Raw genomic sequence first — 19,448 nt, forward strand, 5'->3', positions numbered from 1 at the left:
GCCACAATAGGGGAACACTGGCACAATAGGGGGACACTGCCACAGGGCTGCGGGCACAACAGGGGGACATGGCAGGCAGAACAGGGGGACATGGCAGGCAGAACAGGGAGACATGGCAGGCAGAACAGGGGGACACATCAGACACAGCAGGCACAGGGGGACACAGCAGGCACAGGGGGAAACAGCAGGCACAGGGGGACACAGCAGGCACAGGGGGACACAGCAGGCACAGGGGGACACAGCAGGCACAGGGGGACACAGCAGGCACAGGGGGACACAGCAGGCACAGGGGGACACAGCAGGCACAGGGGGACACAGCAAGCACAGGGGGACACAGCAAGCACAGGGGGACACAGCAAGCACAGGGGGACACAGCAAGCACAGGGGGACACAGCAAGCACAGGGGGACACAGCAGGCACAGGGGGACACAGCAGGCACAGGGGTACACAGCAGGCACAGGGGGACACAGCAGGCACAGGGGGACACAGCAGGCACAGGGGGACACAGCAGGCACAGGGGGACACAGCAGGCACAGGGAGACAGCACAGGACCAGCACAGGGGGACACAGGGAGACATGGCAGGCAGAACAGGGGGACACATCAGACACAGCAGGCACAGGGGGACACAGCAGGCACAGGGGGAAACAGCAGGCACAAGGGGACACAGCAGGCACAGGGGGACACAGCAGGCAAAGGGGGACACAGCAGGCACAGGGGGACACAGCAAGCACAGGGGGACACAGCAAGCACAGGGGGACACAGCAAGCACAGGGGGACACAGCAGGCACAGGGGGACACAGCAGGCACAGGGGGACACAGCAGGCACAGGGGGACACAGCAGGCACAGGGGGACACAGCAGGCACAGGGGGACACAGCAGGCACAGGGGGACACAGCAGGCACAGGGGGACACAGCAGGCACAGGGGGACACAGCAGGCACAGGGGGACACAGCAGGCACAGGGAGACAGCACAGGACCAGCACAGGGGGACACAGGGACACAGCAGGCACAGGGAGACAGCAGGCACAGGGAGACACAGCACAGGACCAGCACAGGGGACACAGAAACAGCCAATCACTACACTGACCACATAGAGGAACATAGGCAGGCAACATGGGAACAACCAATCATAACACTGTCCCCTTATGTGGTGTAATAGTATGTAATGTAACTGGAAAAGGGGGGGGGGTGGTAAAAAGTCCTTGAGACACCCCTGCATCATAGGCACACCTAGGTTTAGTTTTTTCTTTTATTTCCTGATTTTTGCCCTCTAAATCTGGGTGCGTCTTATATGCCGGAGCGTCTTATATGGCGAAAAATATGGTATCTATATATCTATATCTATATATCTATATCTACAGTGGAGGAAATTATTATTTGACCCCTCACTGATTTTGTAAGTTTGTCCAATGACAAAGAAATGAAAAGTCTCAGAACAGTATCATTTCAATGGTAGGTTTATTTTAACAGTGGCAGATAGCACATCAAAAGGAAAATCGAAAAAATAACCTTAAATAAAAGATAGCAACTGATTTGCATTTCATTGAGGGAAATAAGTTTTTGAACCCCTACCAACCATTAAGAGTTCTGGCTCCCACAGAGTGGTTAGACACTTCTACTCAATTAGTCACCCTCATTAAGGACACCTGTCTTAACTAGTCACCTGTATAAAAGACACCTGTCCACAGAATCAATCAATCAAGCAGACTCCAAATTCTCCAACATGGGAAAGACCAAAGAGCTGTCCAAGGATGTCAGAGACAAAATTGTAGACCTGCACAAGGCTGGAATGGGCTACAAAACCATTAGCAAGAAGCTGGGAGAGAAGGTGACAACTGTTGGTGCGATTGTTCGAAAATGGAAGGAGCACAAAATGACCATCAGTCGACCTCGCTCTGGGGCTCCACGCAAGATCTCACCTCGTGGGGTGTCAATGGTTCTGAGAAAGGTGAAAAAGCATCCTAGAACTACACGGGAGGAGTTAGTGAATGACCTCAAATTAGCAGGGACCACAGTCACCAAGAAAACCATTGGAAACACATTACACCGCAATGGATTAAAATCCTGCAGGGCTCGCAAGGTCCCCCTGCTCAAGAAGGCACATGTGCAGGCCCGTCTGAAGTTTGCCAATGAACACCTGAATGATTCTGTGAGTGACTGGGAGAAGGTGCTGTGGTCTGATGAGACCAAAATAGAGCTCTTTGGCATTAACTCAACTCGCTGTGTTTGGAGGAAGAAAAATGCTGCCTATGACCCCCAAAACACCGTCCCCACCGTCAAGCATGGGGGTGGAAAAAATTTGCTTTGGGGGTGTTTTTCTGCTAAGGGCACAGGAGAACTTAATCGCATTAACGGGAAAATGGACGGAGCCATCTATCGTGAAATCCTGAACGACAACCTCCTTCCCTCTGCCAGGAAACTGAAAATGGGTCGTGGATGGGTGTTCCAGCACGACAATGACCCAAAACATACAGCAAAGGCAACAAAGGAGTGGCTCAAGAAGAAGCACATTAAGGTCATGGAGTGGCCTAGTCAGTCTCCGGACCTTAATCCAATAGAAAACCTATGGAGGGAGCTCAAGCTCAGAGTTGCACAGAGACAGCCTTGAAACCTTAGGGATTTAGAGATGATCTGCAAAGAGGAGTGGACCAACATTCCTCCTAAAATGTGTGCAAACTTGGTCATCAATTACAAGAAACGTTTGACCTCTGTGCTTGCAAACAAGGGTTTTTCCACTAAGTATTAAGTCTTTTATTGTTAGAGGGTTCAAAAACTTATTTCACTCAATGAAATGCAAATCAGTTGCTATCTTTTATTTAAGGTTATTTTTTCGATTTTACTTTTGATGTGCTATCTGCCACTGTTAAAATAAACCTACCATTGAAATGATACTGTTCTGAGACTTTTCATTTCTTTGTCATTGGACAAACTTACAAAATCAGTGAGGGGTCAAATAATTATTTCCTCCACTGTATATCTATATATCTCTATCTCTATCTATATATATATCTCAATATATCTATCTCTCTATATACATATATCTATCTATCTATCTATCTATCTATCTATCTATCTATCTATCTATCTATCTCTCTCTCTCTCTCTATCTATCTATCTATACATATATACACACATATACACAATATCATTTTTGTTTTATTTGTTTTCAACTTTTTTATACACACTCCTGGGAGCCTACCACACTGCTGTCCAGTGTGGGAGGCTACTTCTCTGGACAGCTTAAAGAAATGTGTAAAATCCCACCTCTTTTCCCGAGCATTTGAGACTCCAGAATGCAGAATAACAGCACTGAGCCCCAGCAAAAGAAGCGCTATACAAAATATTATTATTAACGTGAGAAACATCACTTAAGTGCTGTTAAATAACAGTACTTTTTTGGGGAAGTACAGAGGGGGTGGGTGAGTCATTTCTGAAGAATAAGAAAAAAGTCACCCTGATGCACAGACCGTTCATTCCCTATAAATACGTAAAGATAACATTGATAGACACAGTTCACTGCTTATGTTTTTTGTTTTGTTTGTTTTTTTTACAGCATTGAACACAATTTTGAGTTGCTAAATGTGCCAGTAAGGGGGAAAATTACCTTTTTCTTCAAATTCCTTCACAACCTGGATCATTCTGTCCTGGTAGTAAGATTCTCCTCTATCAATGATGCGAATATCCAGACAGTCATATATTTTCTGAAATTCTAGGAGTCACATATTAAAAACGACATTGTAATATTTATAACTATACTCACTCTAAATAACAATGCACTGTATTTTAATCCTCCTTGGCAGTATGATTATTTCCAGATTTTAGTGTCTAAAAGCAGTACAATTTTTTATCTGGAAAGAAACAGACTCCTAAGCAGAGGCAGCTGGAGTGCACCCCCAGTTTAGCTAGCCAGAGAATGACCAACGAGTGTATGTGGCCTGAGTGTAACCCCCTAGTGTGCCCCCATACCCCAGTACAGATAGCCAGAGAGACCGTGTTACCCAATGTAGGCATCCAAAAAGTGTTTCTCTCCCCCCATCCCCAGTATAGGTCGCCAGAGAGCCCCCAAAAGTGCAGGTGACCAGAGTGCGCTTCTTAACCCTCTTCAGAGTAGTGAGTGGCCTCTCCCACACAGACAACATTAAAAAGAATCTGTACTCTAAAATTCTTACAATAAAAAAAGCATACCATTCTATTCATTATGTTTTCCTGGGCCCCTCTGTGCTGTTTCTGCCACTCCCTGCTGCAATCCTGGCTTGTAATTGCCAGTTTTAGGCAGTGTTTACAAACAAAAAACATGGCTGCTAACCAGCATGTGATAGGCTGAGAGAAGCTCAGTCTGTGACTCATACAGAGCCTGCAGGGGGCGTGGAGAGGGTGTGTATAACTTCTGCCTATCACAAGCAGAGCAGCACATTCCTGCCTGAGCCGGCAAAGGAAAGAAGATTAGATTATATAACAGAGATAATACAGCCACTGTGCACCTAGGGAAGGCTGCAGTAAGACAGACCACATTAGAACAGGTATAGGAACTTATAGGATAGAAGAAATAAGGCTGACAATTTGGTTACAGAGTCTCTTTAAAGCCTAGATTACTCACCTTCCCAGGAACAGGTCACATGCTGTATGTTGTCCTCCAGTCCTTGGGGGCACCATCTCTATGCTCAGATCACCCTCTGTCATCATGTGATAGACAGCAATATCAGCATAGTGATGTAGCCCCAGGACGACACTGAGAAGACTGTCTGCTGCAGATGGCTCACGGGGAGGGGAGTGATCTTAGAGCTCTGCTGCGCACTGTGCCCCCGACCCACAAAGCGGTCTCCCTGAGTGCAGCTCGGGGTTACATAGTTACATGGGCTGAAAAAAGACAGATGTCCATCAAGCAGAAAATTAAGTACAACACTAGCCTTACAAGGCATGTAAAACCCTTACAAGGCATGGTCCAATTAGCCTCAAAAGGGGAAAAAATCCTTTCCTACTCCATATGGCAATAAGATAAAATCTCTGAATCAACACCACCAAAACTTACCTAGTAATTATAGTCATGGGTGGCTTTCTTTTTTTTCTCAATATATTTTTATTGAAATTTTAAGGATAAAGTATACAAAATTCAGCATGACATGTCCATGGAATGATATCACAGATGACCAGTAGTTTGATAATAGTCAAATAAGTCCAAGCAGCTGGTCCATTGGGTTGTAGTAAATAATTGTAACAATAGCGTATAACAGGCAATAACCTAGTATAACTAACATAACATACAGTGGTGTGAAAAACTATTTGCCCCCTTCCTGATTTCTTATTCTTTTGCATGTTTGTCACACTTAAATGTTTCTGCTCATCAAAAACCGTTAACTATTAGTCAAAGATAATATAATTGAACACAAAATGCAGTTTTAAATGATGGTTTTTATTATTTAGTGAGAAAAATAACTCAAAACCTACATGGCCCTGTGTCAAAAAGAAATTGCCCCCTGAACCTAATAACTGGTTGGGCCACCCTTAGCAGCAATAACTGCAATCAAGCGTTTGCGATAACTTGCAACGATTCTTTTACAGCGCTCTGGAGGAATTTTGGCCCACTCATCTTTGCAGAATTGTTGTAATTCAGCTTTATTTGAGGGTTTTCTGGCATGAACCGCCTTTTTAAGGTCATGCCACAACATCTCAATAGGATTCAGGTCAGGACTTTGACTAGGCCACCCCAAAGTCTTCATTTTGTTTTTCTTCAGCCATTCAGAGGTGGATTTGCTGGTGTGTTTTGGGTCATTGTCCTGCTGCAGCACCCAAGATCGCTTCAGCTTGAGTTGACAAACAGATGGCCGGACATTCTCCTTCAGGAGTTTTTGGTAGACAGTAGAATTCATGGTTCCATCTATCACAGCAAGCCTTCCAGGTCCTGAAGCAGCAAAACAACCCCAGACCATCACACTACCACCACCATATTTTACTGTTGGTATGATGTTCTTTTGCTGAAATGCTGTGTTACTTCTACACCAGATGTAACGGGACACGCACTTTCCAAAAAGTTCAACGTTTGTCTCGTCGGTCCACAAGGTAAGTCTTGCCAATCATTGAGATGTTTTTTTACCAAAATTGAGACGAGCCTTAATGTTCTTTTTGCTTAAAAGTGGTTTGCGCCTTGGATATCTGCCATGCAGACCGTTTTTGCCTAGTCTCTTTCTTATGGTGGAGTCATGAACAATGACCTTAATTGAGGCAAGTGAGGCCTGCAGTTCTTTAGATGTTGTCCTGGGGTCTTTTGTGGCCTCTCGGATGCTGCGCTCTTGGGGTAATTTTGGTCGGCCAGCCACTCCTGGGAAGGTTCATCACTGTTTCATGTTTTTGCGATTTGTGGATAATGGCTCTCACTGTGGTTCGCTGGAGTCCCAAAGCTTTAGAAATGGCTTTATAACCTTTACCAGACTGATAGATCTCAATTACAGTACTTTGTTCTCATTTGTTCCTGAATTTCTTTGGATCTTGGCATGATGTCTAGCTTTTGAGGTGCTTTTGGTCTACTTCTCTGTGTCAGATAGCTCCTATTTAAGTGATTTCTTGATTGAAACAGGTGTGGTAGTAATCAGGCCTGGGGGCGACTACAGAAATTGAACTCAGGTGTGATAAACCACAGTTAAGTTATTTTTTAACAAGGGGGGCAATCACTTTTTCACACAGGGTCATGTAGATTTGGAGTTTTTTTCTCACTAAATAATAAAAATCATCATTTAAAACTGCATTTTGTGTTCAGTTATGTTATCTTTGACTAATAGTTAACAGTTTTTGATGAGCAGAAACATTTAAGTGTGACAAACGTGCAAAAGAATAAGAAATCAGGAAGGGGGCAAATAGTTTTTCACACCACTGTAACTAAAAAAGAGAAAGAAGAAACTAGACAATTGTTCAGGTATTCAGTACTTGACTGAACAATTATGTGAAATTTAAAGGAAAAAAAAATACACATATATATCGGATTAACATATATGAAAATATGTCTGAGATATGGAAGGATGTCAGCAGGGGGAGATTTGTAGGGGAAAAAAGAAGGAAGGAAGGTGAGCGTCAATTTATACTCGAAAGAGGCACAAGGGTATCAGTATATGTATAAGTTTCAGATGTCGTCCTATAAATCAAAGATACTAAGAGCAAACCTGATACCTCAAATAAAAGCAGCATAGATTAACAATATGTTGATTAGTAATGTTGGGGTTAGAACAAACTTAGTAAATTAGGAATTTTTATAAAGTACGCGTATACTAGTTCCGGAGAAATATGGTGATTAAAATATGAAAAAGTATTTGTAAAGCTAACATCAGGTTTGTAAATTGTCACAAGGTCAATGCACTTCTAAACTGTACGGTACCTTTCCAGGATTTTTAGAATATCTAATAAGTTTTTTTTTAATTTGTATGTTAATTTCAACTTGGTGTTTTAGTTGAGAGATGGTCGGGATTTCCACAGTACCCCAGTTGCAGAGAATTAATGCTCTGGCTACACAAAGAATATGATAAACTTTCAAGCTCTCTGGAGCATGGACTTTGTCTATATCTACATGCAACAAGGCTAATTGGGGATAAATTCCAATTATTGAGGAGTGATCTCATTAATATTTTGATAAATTAGCAAATTGTACATTCATCGGACATGACCATAAAATATGTGTTAAAGAACGAGGTTCCCCACAGCTACGCCAACATAACGGAGAGTAATTTTTCTTTACAAATTTTGCCTTTTTTTGTTGGAGTATAATACGATTTCAGTAAAATTTTATAGAAGGGTTCACACTGATTACTGCGTGAAGAGAGATGAAAGAATTCTAGAGGCAGCAATAATATCAGTTGAACTTAGGTTACAATCAAGATCTTCTGCCCAAGAGCGAATATATTAATGCAATAGGTTTTGCTTTTCATGAAACAATTCCTTACACCAAAGGGAGATGCCTCCTTTAAGATTTAAAAGAAAAAAGGTGAATCCATATATGTTTAGAAACTACAGGTATCTCAAAGTTAGATGTGTGTAATAAATGCTTTATGCGTAGAAATTTGAAAAATTTTGTATTTGGAAGAGCAAATTTGTTTTGTAGCTCTCGAAATTAATATAGCTTATTCGAAGAAGGTTTCAAGATATCAGAGATATGTGAAATTCCTGCAGATTTCCAGGGTTTAAGATTCACGTCTGTTAATATGTATGAAATAGATTCTAGTGGGAGTAAAATATGTCTAGGAGCATCGTATATCTTATGTAGTTTATTAAAATGCGACCACGCTAGCACAGTTGCTTGAATGGGCAGAAGATCTGATTTAAAGCGTTGAAGATTTGTTAGATTAAGGGATAGTTGAAATAGGGGTGGTATAGGTGAAATTGCGTTTTCTAGTTGAACCCGTTTTTTGGGCTATCTTGTTTCTACCAATCTTTGGAAAATTCCAAGATACAGGCATAGTAATAGGAGCGGATACATGGGAGACTTATTCCCCCATGAGATTTCAAGATTGTGAGTTTATGCTAGGCGATCCTGTGTTTTTTATTATGCCAAAATAAATTTGAGATAATTTTTTGAATTTGGGAAAAAAAATCCCTGGGAGAGGGAGAGGAGATATGTATGGTCCTAAATAGGTAGATTATTTTTGGTAGGACTTTCATTTGAAAGGTGGCGATACGTCCCATCCAAGAAAGCTCGAATTTTGAAATCCTCTCCAGTTCTTTGACCACATTTTTCAGTAAAGGTTGAAAGTTAACCTCAAAAAGGTCTTTAGTGTGGGCTGGTATATTAATACCTAAATATGGTATAGAATGTTTCGCCCAGTGGAATGGGAAATTGGAGGAAATTTAACTTTTCAGAGGGGAGGGGGGGGGGGGGGGAAATTTAAACCTAACATCAGCGATTTTCCTGCATTCAGTTTGTAGTAGGACATTTCAGAGTATTTATTTATTGTCTATAACATGATGCAATGAGTTAACAGGGAAAAGCGTGTATCTGGCGCTAGCTTTAGCTGAGTATGGCCCTTTAAATGTTTGTAATGCCCACGGTGCTGCTCCTTTTACTGGGTGGTGCCAGGAATCTGGTATGTGAAGAAAAGAGAACAGAGGTGCGCTCCTATGGTGCATTAACTTTATTAATTTAAATCACACTTAAAACAATTGCACTTACAGTGAATGTGCAAGATTTGCACATGTAGGGGGCCGCCAGCGAGTCGCTCCCACTTCCTGAGCCTGGCCAGGGCTTTCAGGGTCTGCACACGATGTCAGGCTGGTGGACTGGGGACTCCCGCCGGCACCTACTCCTTTCGGCAAGCCGTCTTCTCATCACAACGCATTTCGGCGCTTAGCCACGCCTTCTTCCAGTGACGCGACGGCTGCCTTTAAAAGGAAATTCATGGGGCTGGTACCGCCCTGTGTGCGGATTGATTCCAGGTAACTTATGCCTGGTGTGTTGCCAATAAAGTTTTAATTGCCATTGTGCCAGCAATTATCCAGGATAATCAATAGCATTCTTCCATAAAAAAAATGTTTTTTTTTGAGGGGAGTTCAATCCATGTGCGTTTATAGAGAGTATTTTTAATTCCATGTTCTACCATTAGGGGGTAGAGCTGCGGTATTAAAGTGCTTAGACCCAGTATGTCCGAGAGAAAACATGTAATAGCTCACCGACCTTTGAAAGACCCAACCTTCCATAGTAAAAGAAGTAAATAGAAATAAGAATATGAACCTTAGCTTAAACTTTAACAGAAAATATAACATATCTGTAGAACAAGGTAGCAGAAATTATATCATTTACATTTCAAAAAAAGATGAAGACTAACATGATATCAGATTGTAGGATACTCTACAAAATCATATATAAAGCCTGTGTATGTGACAGTCCTTTGTATGGTTTTGACCCAGTTCTGAAACATGCCTGAAGAAGAAACTTAAAGTTTCGAAAGCTTGCAAAGGAATCTTGTACAGTTAGTCATTAAAGCTATCACCTACGCAACTTTTGTTGTTATGTCTTTGGATTCTCTCCATACTGAATCACACGCAACTGGCTTCACCGTGGCAGATACCACAACCAACCGGGTAAAAATGGAACTTAGGAACCTGACAAAGAAACTGGCGCAACTCAGCAGCAACATCTTCTTCCTCCAAACATGCAAAAAGGAAAATCTGATCCCCAAAGAATCCACTGCGGAGCACCTACAACACCTACTTTGCAAAAAAGACTGCGGAATCATCTCATCAGGATTAATTACTGCAAAAGGAGACAAACCAAGGCACGGATTAACTACCTTAAATCGGCACTCACAGACCCAAGCCAGGATACCTTCAAGCAAGATCGCCACACTTTCTACATAAAACTGCTGGGACAACTGGTGAGGACAAAAAACAAAAAGCTACACAGGTTACGACGGAATGCAGGAAGGGAGACCGACCTCACTAAAAACTCGGCGAATATCCCTATAGTGAACTTCTCCCACTGCAAGCCAAACAAAGCAGAACTCTCTGTACTGTCAAAAGGACTTGCATATTGCCCTGCAAAGGTTCTGGATAAAACGGAATTATGCTGCGATATAGATGAGTTCTTCAGAAGAATGCGGCTAAAGGAATTCTTTCACAACAAACCAAGTGCTGCGGAATCTATGGACCTAACACTACCAAGCCAAAATACACCATATATGGACTACACCAAACCAAAAGAAGATTTACGGTTGACTCCGCCAGCAGGTATTAACCCTGCATTGGAAAAATACATTGGCAAACGGTGAAAAACACCATTCTGAAAGAACAGTGGCTGGAAAGACAGAACCTGACCACTCAAGAAAATAAGGCCATAAAAACCCTGAAAAACAACAGATATCATCATAAAACCAGCGGACAAGGGAGGTGCTATTGTACTATTAAACACCACAGATTAAGGGGGCGTGTCCACCGGAGGTTACTGAATGGCCGCATAATCCCGGAGCTCCGATCCCTTAAACTAAATAGAGCGGCTCACAGCGATGCCTAACACTATTAACCACCAGAGTGAAGCAGAGGAGGAAGGCATGGACATGGAGACGATGCGGAAACGCAAGTAGAAGACGCCGCTGCCCGCCAAACTTACTGACTTCTTCCCCAGCAAACAAAGGGCCTCTCACCAAGATGGCGCTGGCGCGGCAAGGAAGGACACGCAGCGCTCCGGAGCCCAGCACACCTCTCCCTCCTCCACCAGCCAGAGCGGCATCCAGGGACTCCTCTCCAGACTCGGTCTCCCCAAACTCCAGAAGCCCGGCCAAAAGCAGGCAGAAACTCGCCGACGACTCCAGCATAGAGAGACAGGTAGGCCTGATGCAATCCCCGGCAGCAGCGCCGAGCATTGAAGCTTTCCCAGCCACAGTCAGTTATCACACAGGCTAATCTTAGAGACATGCTAGTTGCACTTAAGCAGTCTTTACTAGCAGAACTGATGCCAATCACTTCCCAACTACAATCCTCTATAGATGATCTGGGGGAAAGAGTTTCTCATAACGAAGAAAGGCTAGAATAACTAACAGCAGGGCATAATAAGATAGTGGACTCTCTAACTGACAAGGACACTGATCTGGCCTGGGTCAAATTGAAGATGGCAGACGAGGAAGATAGAAACAGAAGGTGTAATCCAAAATTTAGGGGAATTGAAGAACAAATCGCTCAAGCAGAACTTAAAGGTTTTTTGACCGATCTGATTAAAACCACACTGCCGGGCTTAGAACCCTTTGAACCGATGATAGATAGAGCCCATAGGCTTTATAAGCCAAGCTTCATCGCAGAAAATAAACCTAGAGATGTCATTGGTAAATGTTTATGCTACACCACAAAGGAAAGCCTGCTTCATGCTGCCAGAAGAGCAGGGTCCCTGCCAGCACCTTACCAAAGAATACAGATTTTCCCCGACCTCTCACAGGTTACACTGTCAGCAAGGAAAATACTACAGCCGGTCACTAAGGCCCTGCGAGACAACGGCATCTCCTACAAATGGTGTTTCCCGGTAAAGCTGTTGGTTTCCAAAGAGGGAGCAACAGCGGTGATTAAATCACTGGAGAAAGGACTAAAAACCTTACGCATCTGGAAATTGAATCCAGCGCCTGTACAAACACAGCTATCCCGCAAATCATCTGCCACTAAACTTCAATTAGAATGGCATAAAGTTAAATAATAGGGATCACTTACTCCCTCATTTTATTTTTCTGCCCAACCTCAAATGGAGATGTATTTGAGTTTTAACACTCTTGCACCCCCACTCAGATGTGGGTCTTTTAAGATATTCTCCACATCTACATATGGTTATATGCTTATTACCACCTATGGACATATGTTTTTTTTCTCTTCCATGACATCCTGGGTTACAGCTCTCTCTCTGCATATCCAAGGCTCCTATCAACCTCAGAAAGATACCACCACATTCTCTTTTCCAAACCACCAATCTACTACTTTCTCAACAATCAAACTTTATCCCGCTAGATGAAGATTAAGATAATGTCTATAAACGCCCACGGCTTAAACTCCCCCCAAAAGAGATTTAATATGTGGGAGGAGGCAACCAGATCCCAAGCAGATATCATAATGGTCCAAGAGACACACTTTGCGGAGGGTAAGGTTCCCAAAATTTCCCACAATGCGTTCCCGTCTATACTACTAAGCAACTTTCGCAAGAAAAAGAGAGGAGTGCTAATTGCACTACACTCGCGACTAAACTCATCCATCGAATCTATAGTGCGAGACCCTCAAGGAAGATTTCATATTCTTATCTGTTGAATTAAAGGGACACAATACACATTGGTAAGCATCTACGCTCCTAACACGGGCCAAGCAACATTCCTCAAAAAGACATTAAAAAAGATCAAGTCCAAAAAGGCCAGCTCATCATGGGAGGGGATTTTAATGCCCCCATATCTCCAACACTAGACTCCACCTACAAAGGAACCCGTAAGACTTTTGCATTGCAACCATGGCTGCACTCAGAAGGACTCTATGACCCATGGTGGGCACTCCATAGTAATGAAAAAGACTTCACTTTTTATTCACAGGTGCACAGATCATATAGTAGAATGGACTACTTCCTAGTACCAGACAGAACTTTACAAACAATCTCAGAAGCCCAAATTGGATCTAGACTCTGGTCCGACCACTCACCGGTTTTCATCACCCTAGAGGCCCCTGTTTGCCTCCCAGCCTCCAAGACCTGAAAACTCTATAACAATATCTTGTCATCCCCCGAGGATGTTCAATGGTTAAAAGACCAACTAAGGGAGTTTTTTAAAATTCAACGATACCCCAGATATAAGTATTTTTACACTGTGGAATACTCAAAGCTTTCACAAGAGGTCTGCTCATGAAACTAGGAGCCAGAATAAAAAGACAAAGGCAAGCTAAAATTAATGACTTATTAACACAAATTAGGGCACTGGAGCAAAAAGTAACCTATTTCCTTCCCCTATATTAGAAGCAGAACTATTCAACCTCAGACAAAATTTCCGTTCACTTCTCCTCCAAAAATATAACTGGATGGTTCACCATTCCAAAGCACTTTTCTTTTCTCAAAATAAGAAAGCAGGTAAAATGCTAGCCTTGAAACTCAAAAAAAAAAAAAAAAAAAAAAAAAAGTCAAATCCACTATACAAAAAATTATACACCCCTCAACCCAGAGGCACTATACAAACTCCCAGGATATAGCTGACACGTTCAGCGACTATTACCAATTATTATACAATCTCTCCCAAGACACTAACACCTTCCAACCAACCTCAAAATCCATAGAGGATTTTCTAGTCCCACTAAATCTCCCTAAAATCTCGGAAACCCATCTAGAACAACTCAATAAAGAAATATCTACGGGAGAAGTACTATCAGTATTAAAGCATCTTAAACCACAGAAAGCTCCAGGCCCTGATGGGTACACCAATGAATTCTATAAGACCTTTGGGTGTATTCTGGCTCCAAGATTGACTACCCTTTATAATAACATTGTAGATGTTGGCAAACCCTCAGAAGAATTTCTAAATGCTAATATCACGGTCATTCATAAGCCTGGTAAAAATCCTTCTAGTACATCAAATTACAGACCTATCTCACTCCTAAAAGGAGATACCAAAATGTACGCCAAAATATTGGCAAACAGACTAGTCAATAGTCTACTACTGATCATACAAGTGGACCAAGTAGGCTTTACTAAGGGCCGACAAGCCCCGGACGGTACTAGAAGGATGATTAACCTTATGAAATATGCGGAACTCAGCAAGAAGCCTTCTCTGTATCTAACTTTAGATGCAGAGAAGGCGTTTGATAGAGTACATTGGGGGTATCTCAAACAAACCCTATTAAAATTCGGTATTTCTGGCCCATTTGTCCAAGCCATAATGGCATTATATACAAATCCTCGTGCATCAGTTACACATGCGGGATTCTCTTCTAAACCCTTCCAGATCTCGAATGGGACCTGCCAGGGGTGTCCGTTATCCCCACTCATCTTTGTTCTTATAATGGAGACCCTGGCGGAGACCATTCGAGCTAACCAGGAAATCTCTGGACTTCAAATAGGAGAATACCACCATAAGTTAGCGTTATTTGCTGATGATGTCATCCTAATTATCACCAATCCCCTTACTTCATTAAAACATATTCAATCAGCTCTCTCGGACTTCTCCAAAGCCTCATATTATAAAGTGAATGAAAGCAAATCCCTCATGATGAGCAAAAATGTGACACACTAGCCCAACAAATCTCTCATTTCCCCCTTTCCCCGGACAGAAACCTCTCTAACATACCTAGGCATCCAGCTCCCTAAATGTACGTCGGACGTTTATAACACTAACTTCCTTCCCTTAATTAAACAGGTATCAACAGATATAGCCAACATTCAAAAAGTAGAGCTTTCTCTAGCAGGTAGATCTGCGGCGTTTAAAATGCAAATATTACCTAAAATACTTTATGTGTTTAGGACAATCCAAATCCCGGTCCCTCAAAATTTTTTCTCTGAATTAAATAAAATAACTTCTAAATTCTTCTGGGGTGGGAAGGCACATAGAATATCCTACAAAACTATTACAATCCCCAAACCTAAAGGAGGATTCGGGTTCCCATGCATGAGCACCTACTATCACACCTGCATCCTAGACATGTCAAAGTCTTGGTGGACTGCAATGGATAAAAAATTGTGGCTAGATAAAGAGAAATTATTGGTATGGACCCTAAAATATTTCTATCTATTGCTCTGCTACAACCCCCCCCCCCCCCAATCCCTAAATTACCGTCAGTACTACCTACTCTAAAATCGTGGAGACTCCTTACTTTAAAGGACAAATCGGCAACAGAGGGGACCACTTTGAAAATCCCAATCCAAACCTTCAAGAATCTCACACCCGATCTTATCCTAACACCATGGGTACAGAAAGGTATAGTATACATTAACGACCTACTAAACCACAACTCTATAAAATCCTTTGCCGCCTTGAAATCCCAATATAGCCTCCCATCATCGGAAATTTTCACCTACTTAAGAATCTCCCATGTTCTTAAAAACATAAAAGCCAAACCCCCATACTTACCCATCTCCCTTAACGCCTTCTTAAACTCTCCATTTAATATGAAGAAGGGCATATCTATGTGGTATGACTATCTTTCTTCCAATAAAGCACCTAACCTGAACACCTACATAAACAAGTGGTCCAGAGACCTCAAAATAAATATATCAAGCACACAAATTGCCCAGGCCTCTAAATCCATATCTAAACTCTCGGCCTGCTCATCTCATTGGGAAACACATCAAAATGTCGTATTAAGATGGTACCTAACCCCGCATAAATTAGCACTTTTTCCCTCAAACAGCCCTATAGGTTGGCGATGTAATAATCTACAACGGACGCTTTTACATATATTTTGGGACTGTAAACAAACACAAGGAATGTGGCAATCCATGTCAGAGGTTATAACCTTAATTATTGGGACCCCTTACAAACTATCACCAGAATTAGCTCTATTACATGTAGGAATTGACTCCTTCTCCCCAATACACAGAAAATTAATAACTCACCTTTTATGTTCCGCAAGACATGCGATAACTCAACTGGGGTCAAACCTCCCTGCCCTCCATACCTACAATCTTAGCCACTGTAGCAATCTAAAGCTGGAATACCATATTTACAAATCTGAAAAGGTGTCTAATTCACTTCTAATACTGACAACGCTGGCTCAAAATGAGCTGGGTATTAACCTCCCACAGTAAACACCAACACCTGAACCCTTCCATAGACTATCTAAAAAGTTACAAGAGACAAGATTAAGCCGTTCACTGATACCAATTCTCGGTACAACCCTTCTTTCTGAGCCACATTAACCAGGATGTCACACCAATATATCATTGTATGGAACTTTTCGGTTCACTTAATGTTCTAGTTCAGCCTGTATTCTGACCGATCGAATCATATTATAGGTCAAGTTTGTGTTTATTGTTCGTGTCTATTATTAGATTATCTACAATAAGGCTTTAATATTTCTTCAATGTCTTGTATAGATTACTATAGCACTCTAGTGTTTTGTGTAAATTACCCCTGGGTTATTACAAAAACATCCTGAGACATATCCTGAATCATATCCTACCAATCCTTTAGCATAAGAGGAACTAAATCCTGGTAAACATAGGTGTGTCTAAGGTTATCTAACTGGTATAAGCACTCAACAGTAAGTTGGCATAGCCCCTGGAACAGTGCTTCCAACCCGACACACCACATCCAACAACCTTTGAACACCTATTCTAGGTATCACCGTCACCTGGAGGCCAAGTAATAACTAGCCAATGAACCTATTAAGCTGACAGAGGGTAGATAACTTCTTTCTTTCTTTAAACGATCAGACTTCTCCAGAGAGTAAACATCAAAACCAGACACCTCGGCACTCTTAATAGATAACCCAGGAGAAAGGTAGGAGATATGATGGAGTTAAACATTCACGAACGAAACAACTGCATAATTTACTGCATCAAACCATTTATCGTACAGGGACAAAAGACTGCTCCCCATTGTTTCAGCACAATCTATGGACTAAACATATTTTACAAGCCTCTAGGTTATCGATATCATATCATATAATGATACAACTGTTTCCTGGTAAGCTTTGTAGTTTATGAAACAAATGCCTTCTTTGTATTGTTCTAAAAATTCAAATAAAAATTTTAATTGGAAGAAAAAAAAACACCACAGATTACATTAAAGAGGCAGAAAGACAACTCTCAAACACTAGCCACTATGACCAGCTGCACCAGGATTCCACCTCTGAGTACAAAAGACAACTGAGGGCTCTGGTGGCTGGATGGTGTAATGGTTAAGGGCTCTGACTCTGACACAGGAGACCAGAGTTCGAATATCGGCTCTGCCTGTTCAGTAAGCCAGCACCTATTCAGTAGGAGACCTTAGGCAAGTCTCCCTAACACTGCTACTGCCTCCTAGTGGCTGCAGCTCTAGCGCTTTGAGTCCGCCAGGAGAAAAGCACGATATAAATGTTATTTGTCTTGTCTTGTCTCTCATAAAACGACTCCCAGCGGTATCACAGCACCTCCTGGAACTTATACCAAACATACCTCGAGTGGGCACATTCTACATGCTACCCAAAATACACAAAGAGGGGAACTCAGGGCGCCCTATAGTCTCAGGTACTGACACCCTAACAGAGAACATCTCAGGCTGGCTGGATAACATACTGAAGGCCCTGGTGAGAAATACAAACACAGCTTTATACAATACACCACAGACCCCCTGAGGAAACTTGAGTCAGTGGGCCCACTACTAAAGAAGACGATTCTGGCTACCATGGACGTGGAAGCACAATACACCAATATCCCACATGAGGATGGCATCACAGCTTGTGAACACTTCCTGACTCAGGGACACCTCCCCACAGAATCGGTGATACCCCTCATGAGATTCATCCTCACACACAATTATTTCAACTTTGGCCGGGATGTATACCTACACTGTAAAAAAGGCAGAAAAGGTGGGTAACTTTACATCCTATACTAATTCTTGTCCATTCACTCGGAGTCATTTTTAATTATCCTGTAATGTTAAATAGAGACATTATCTTTGAATAAATAAATGCCTAATTAACATGGACCCTGCAGCATAAAAAGGGGAAAAGAGAGCAGAGGATCTGATCTCATATCTTAGTAATATTTATCCATTGATTATACAGTGCTGGAATCGTATTCTTTATTGGAATATCTTGCAATATATTTTCATTTTCCATAAAATGGTTCATATTGTTGTACCATTCTTGGAAAGAAGTTTTTTTTTTACTAAGTCAGTATTTTAATATTTTCCTAGCCACTAAAGTTCCCATCTTTATTAGTTCATCATTCGATTTTTCTTTTCCTTTTTTACTAATTCCAAGCAATGCCATAAATGAATCAAATTGTGGAGCAGTCATTTTTTTTTCATAAAAAAGCCTTGCATTCGCTCCACAATTTTAACAGTTTGACGCAGGACCACCAGATAGGAGTGTGTTCCAATTTTGGCTTTACATTTCCAACAACGATGGTCTTCCATATACTATTTAACTGGAGTAACATACCATATATTTATTAAGTTTAATTGCAGAGCTTGTAAATTTGGGTCTCTTAGTTAAGCCCAATCTACACGATACGATTCTTTGTACGATTCGATTACGATTCTATTTACGATTCGATTAAATCAGACATGTCCAATCGGGATTCGATTCGATGCAATTCGATTTGCCATTGTTTTGCAATTGCAAATCGAACTGAATCGAATCCCGATCGGACATGTCAGATTTAATCGAATAGTAAATAGAATCGTAATCGAATCGTACAAAGAATCGTATTGTGTAGATTGGGATTTACACACCAGATATTTTGAAAAATTTGTAACCATTCTGCATCTTCTAATTGATATCCCAACTCCTTCTGCCAACTTAAAATGAGAAGCTTGGGGGGCAGGGGTTATTTTTGGTAAACCTTTATATAATTTAGATAGTAATCCATCAGGTTTTTTTTCTTTAACCCATTCAGGCTCCGTCGTTTTCACGTGAGAAATGTTCACCTCCCATTCATTAGCCTATAACTTTATCACTACTTATCACAATGCACTGATCTATATCTTGTTTTTTCCGCCACCAATTAGGCTTTCTTTGGGGGGTACATTTTGCTAAGAGCCACTTTACTGTAAATGCATTTTAACGGGAAGAATAAGAAAAAAATGGAAAAATTCATTATTTCTCAGTTTTCAGCCATTATAGTTTTAAAATAATACATGCCTCCATAATTAAAACTCGCGTATTGTATTTGCCCATATGTCCCGGTTATTACACCGTTAAAATTATGTCCCTATCACAATGTATGGCGACAATATTTTATTTGGAAATAAAGGTGCATTTTTTCTATTTTGCATCTATCACTATTTACAAGTTTAAAATAAAAAAAAAATATAGAAATATTTCATCTTTA

At 41.6% G+C, this 19,448-nt stretch overlaps 1 protein-coding gene across 1 annotated transcript in view; it reads right to left on the reverse strand.

The window, feature by feature from the left end:
• The window catches only part of RARS1 (arginyl-tRNA synthetase 1), a 687,757-nt gene that overhangs the window by 396,701 nt on the left and 271,608 nt on the right, over positions 1 to 19,448 (reverse strand). Inside the window, exon 9 of the mRNA XM_068277415.1 lies at positions 3,606 to 3,710. Coding sequence (XP_068133516.1) covers positions 3,606 to 3,710 — 105 coding nt within the window. The remainder of the gene's footprint in view (positions 1 to 3,605; positions 3,711 to 19,448) is intronic.

Source organism: Hyperolius riggenbachi, chromosome 3 (genome assembly GCF_040937935.1).
Source record: "Hyperolius riggenbachi isolate aHypRig1 chromosome 3, aHypRig1.pri, whole genome shotgun sequence".
NCBI lineage: Eukaryota > Metazoa > Chordata > Amphibia > Anura > Hyperoliidae > Hyperolius > Hyperolius riggenbachi.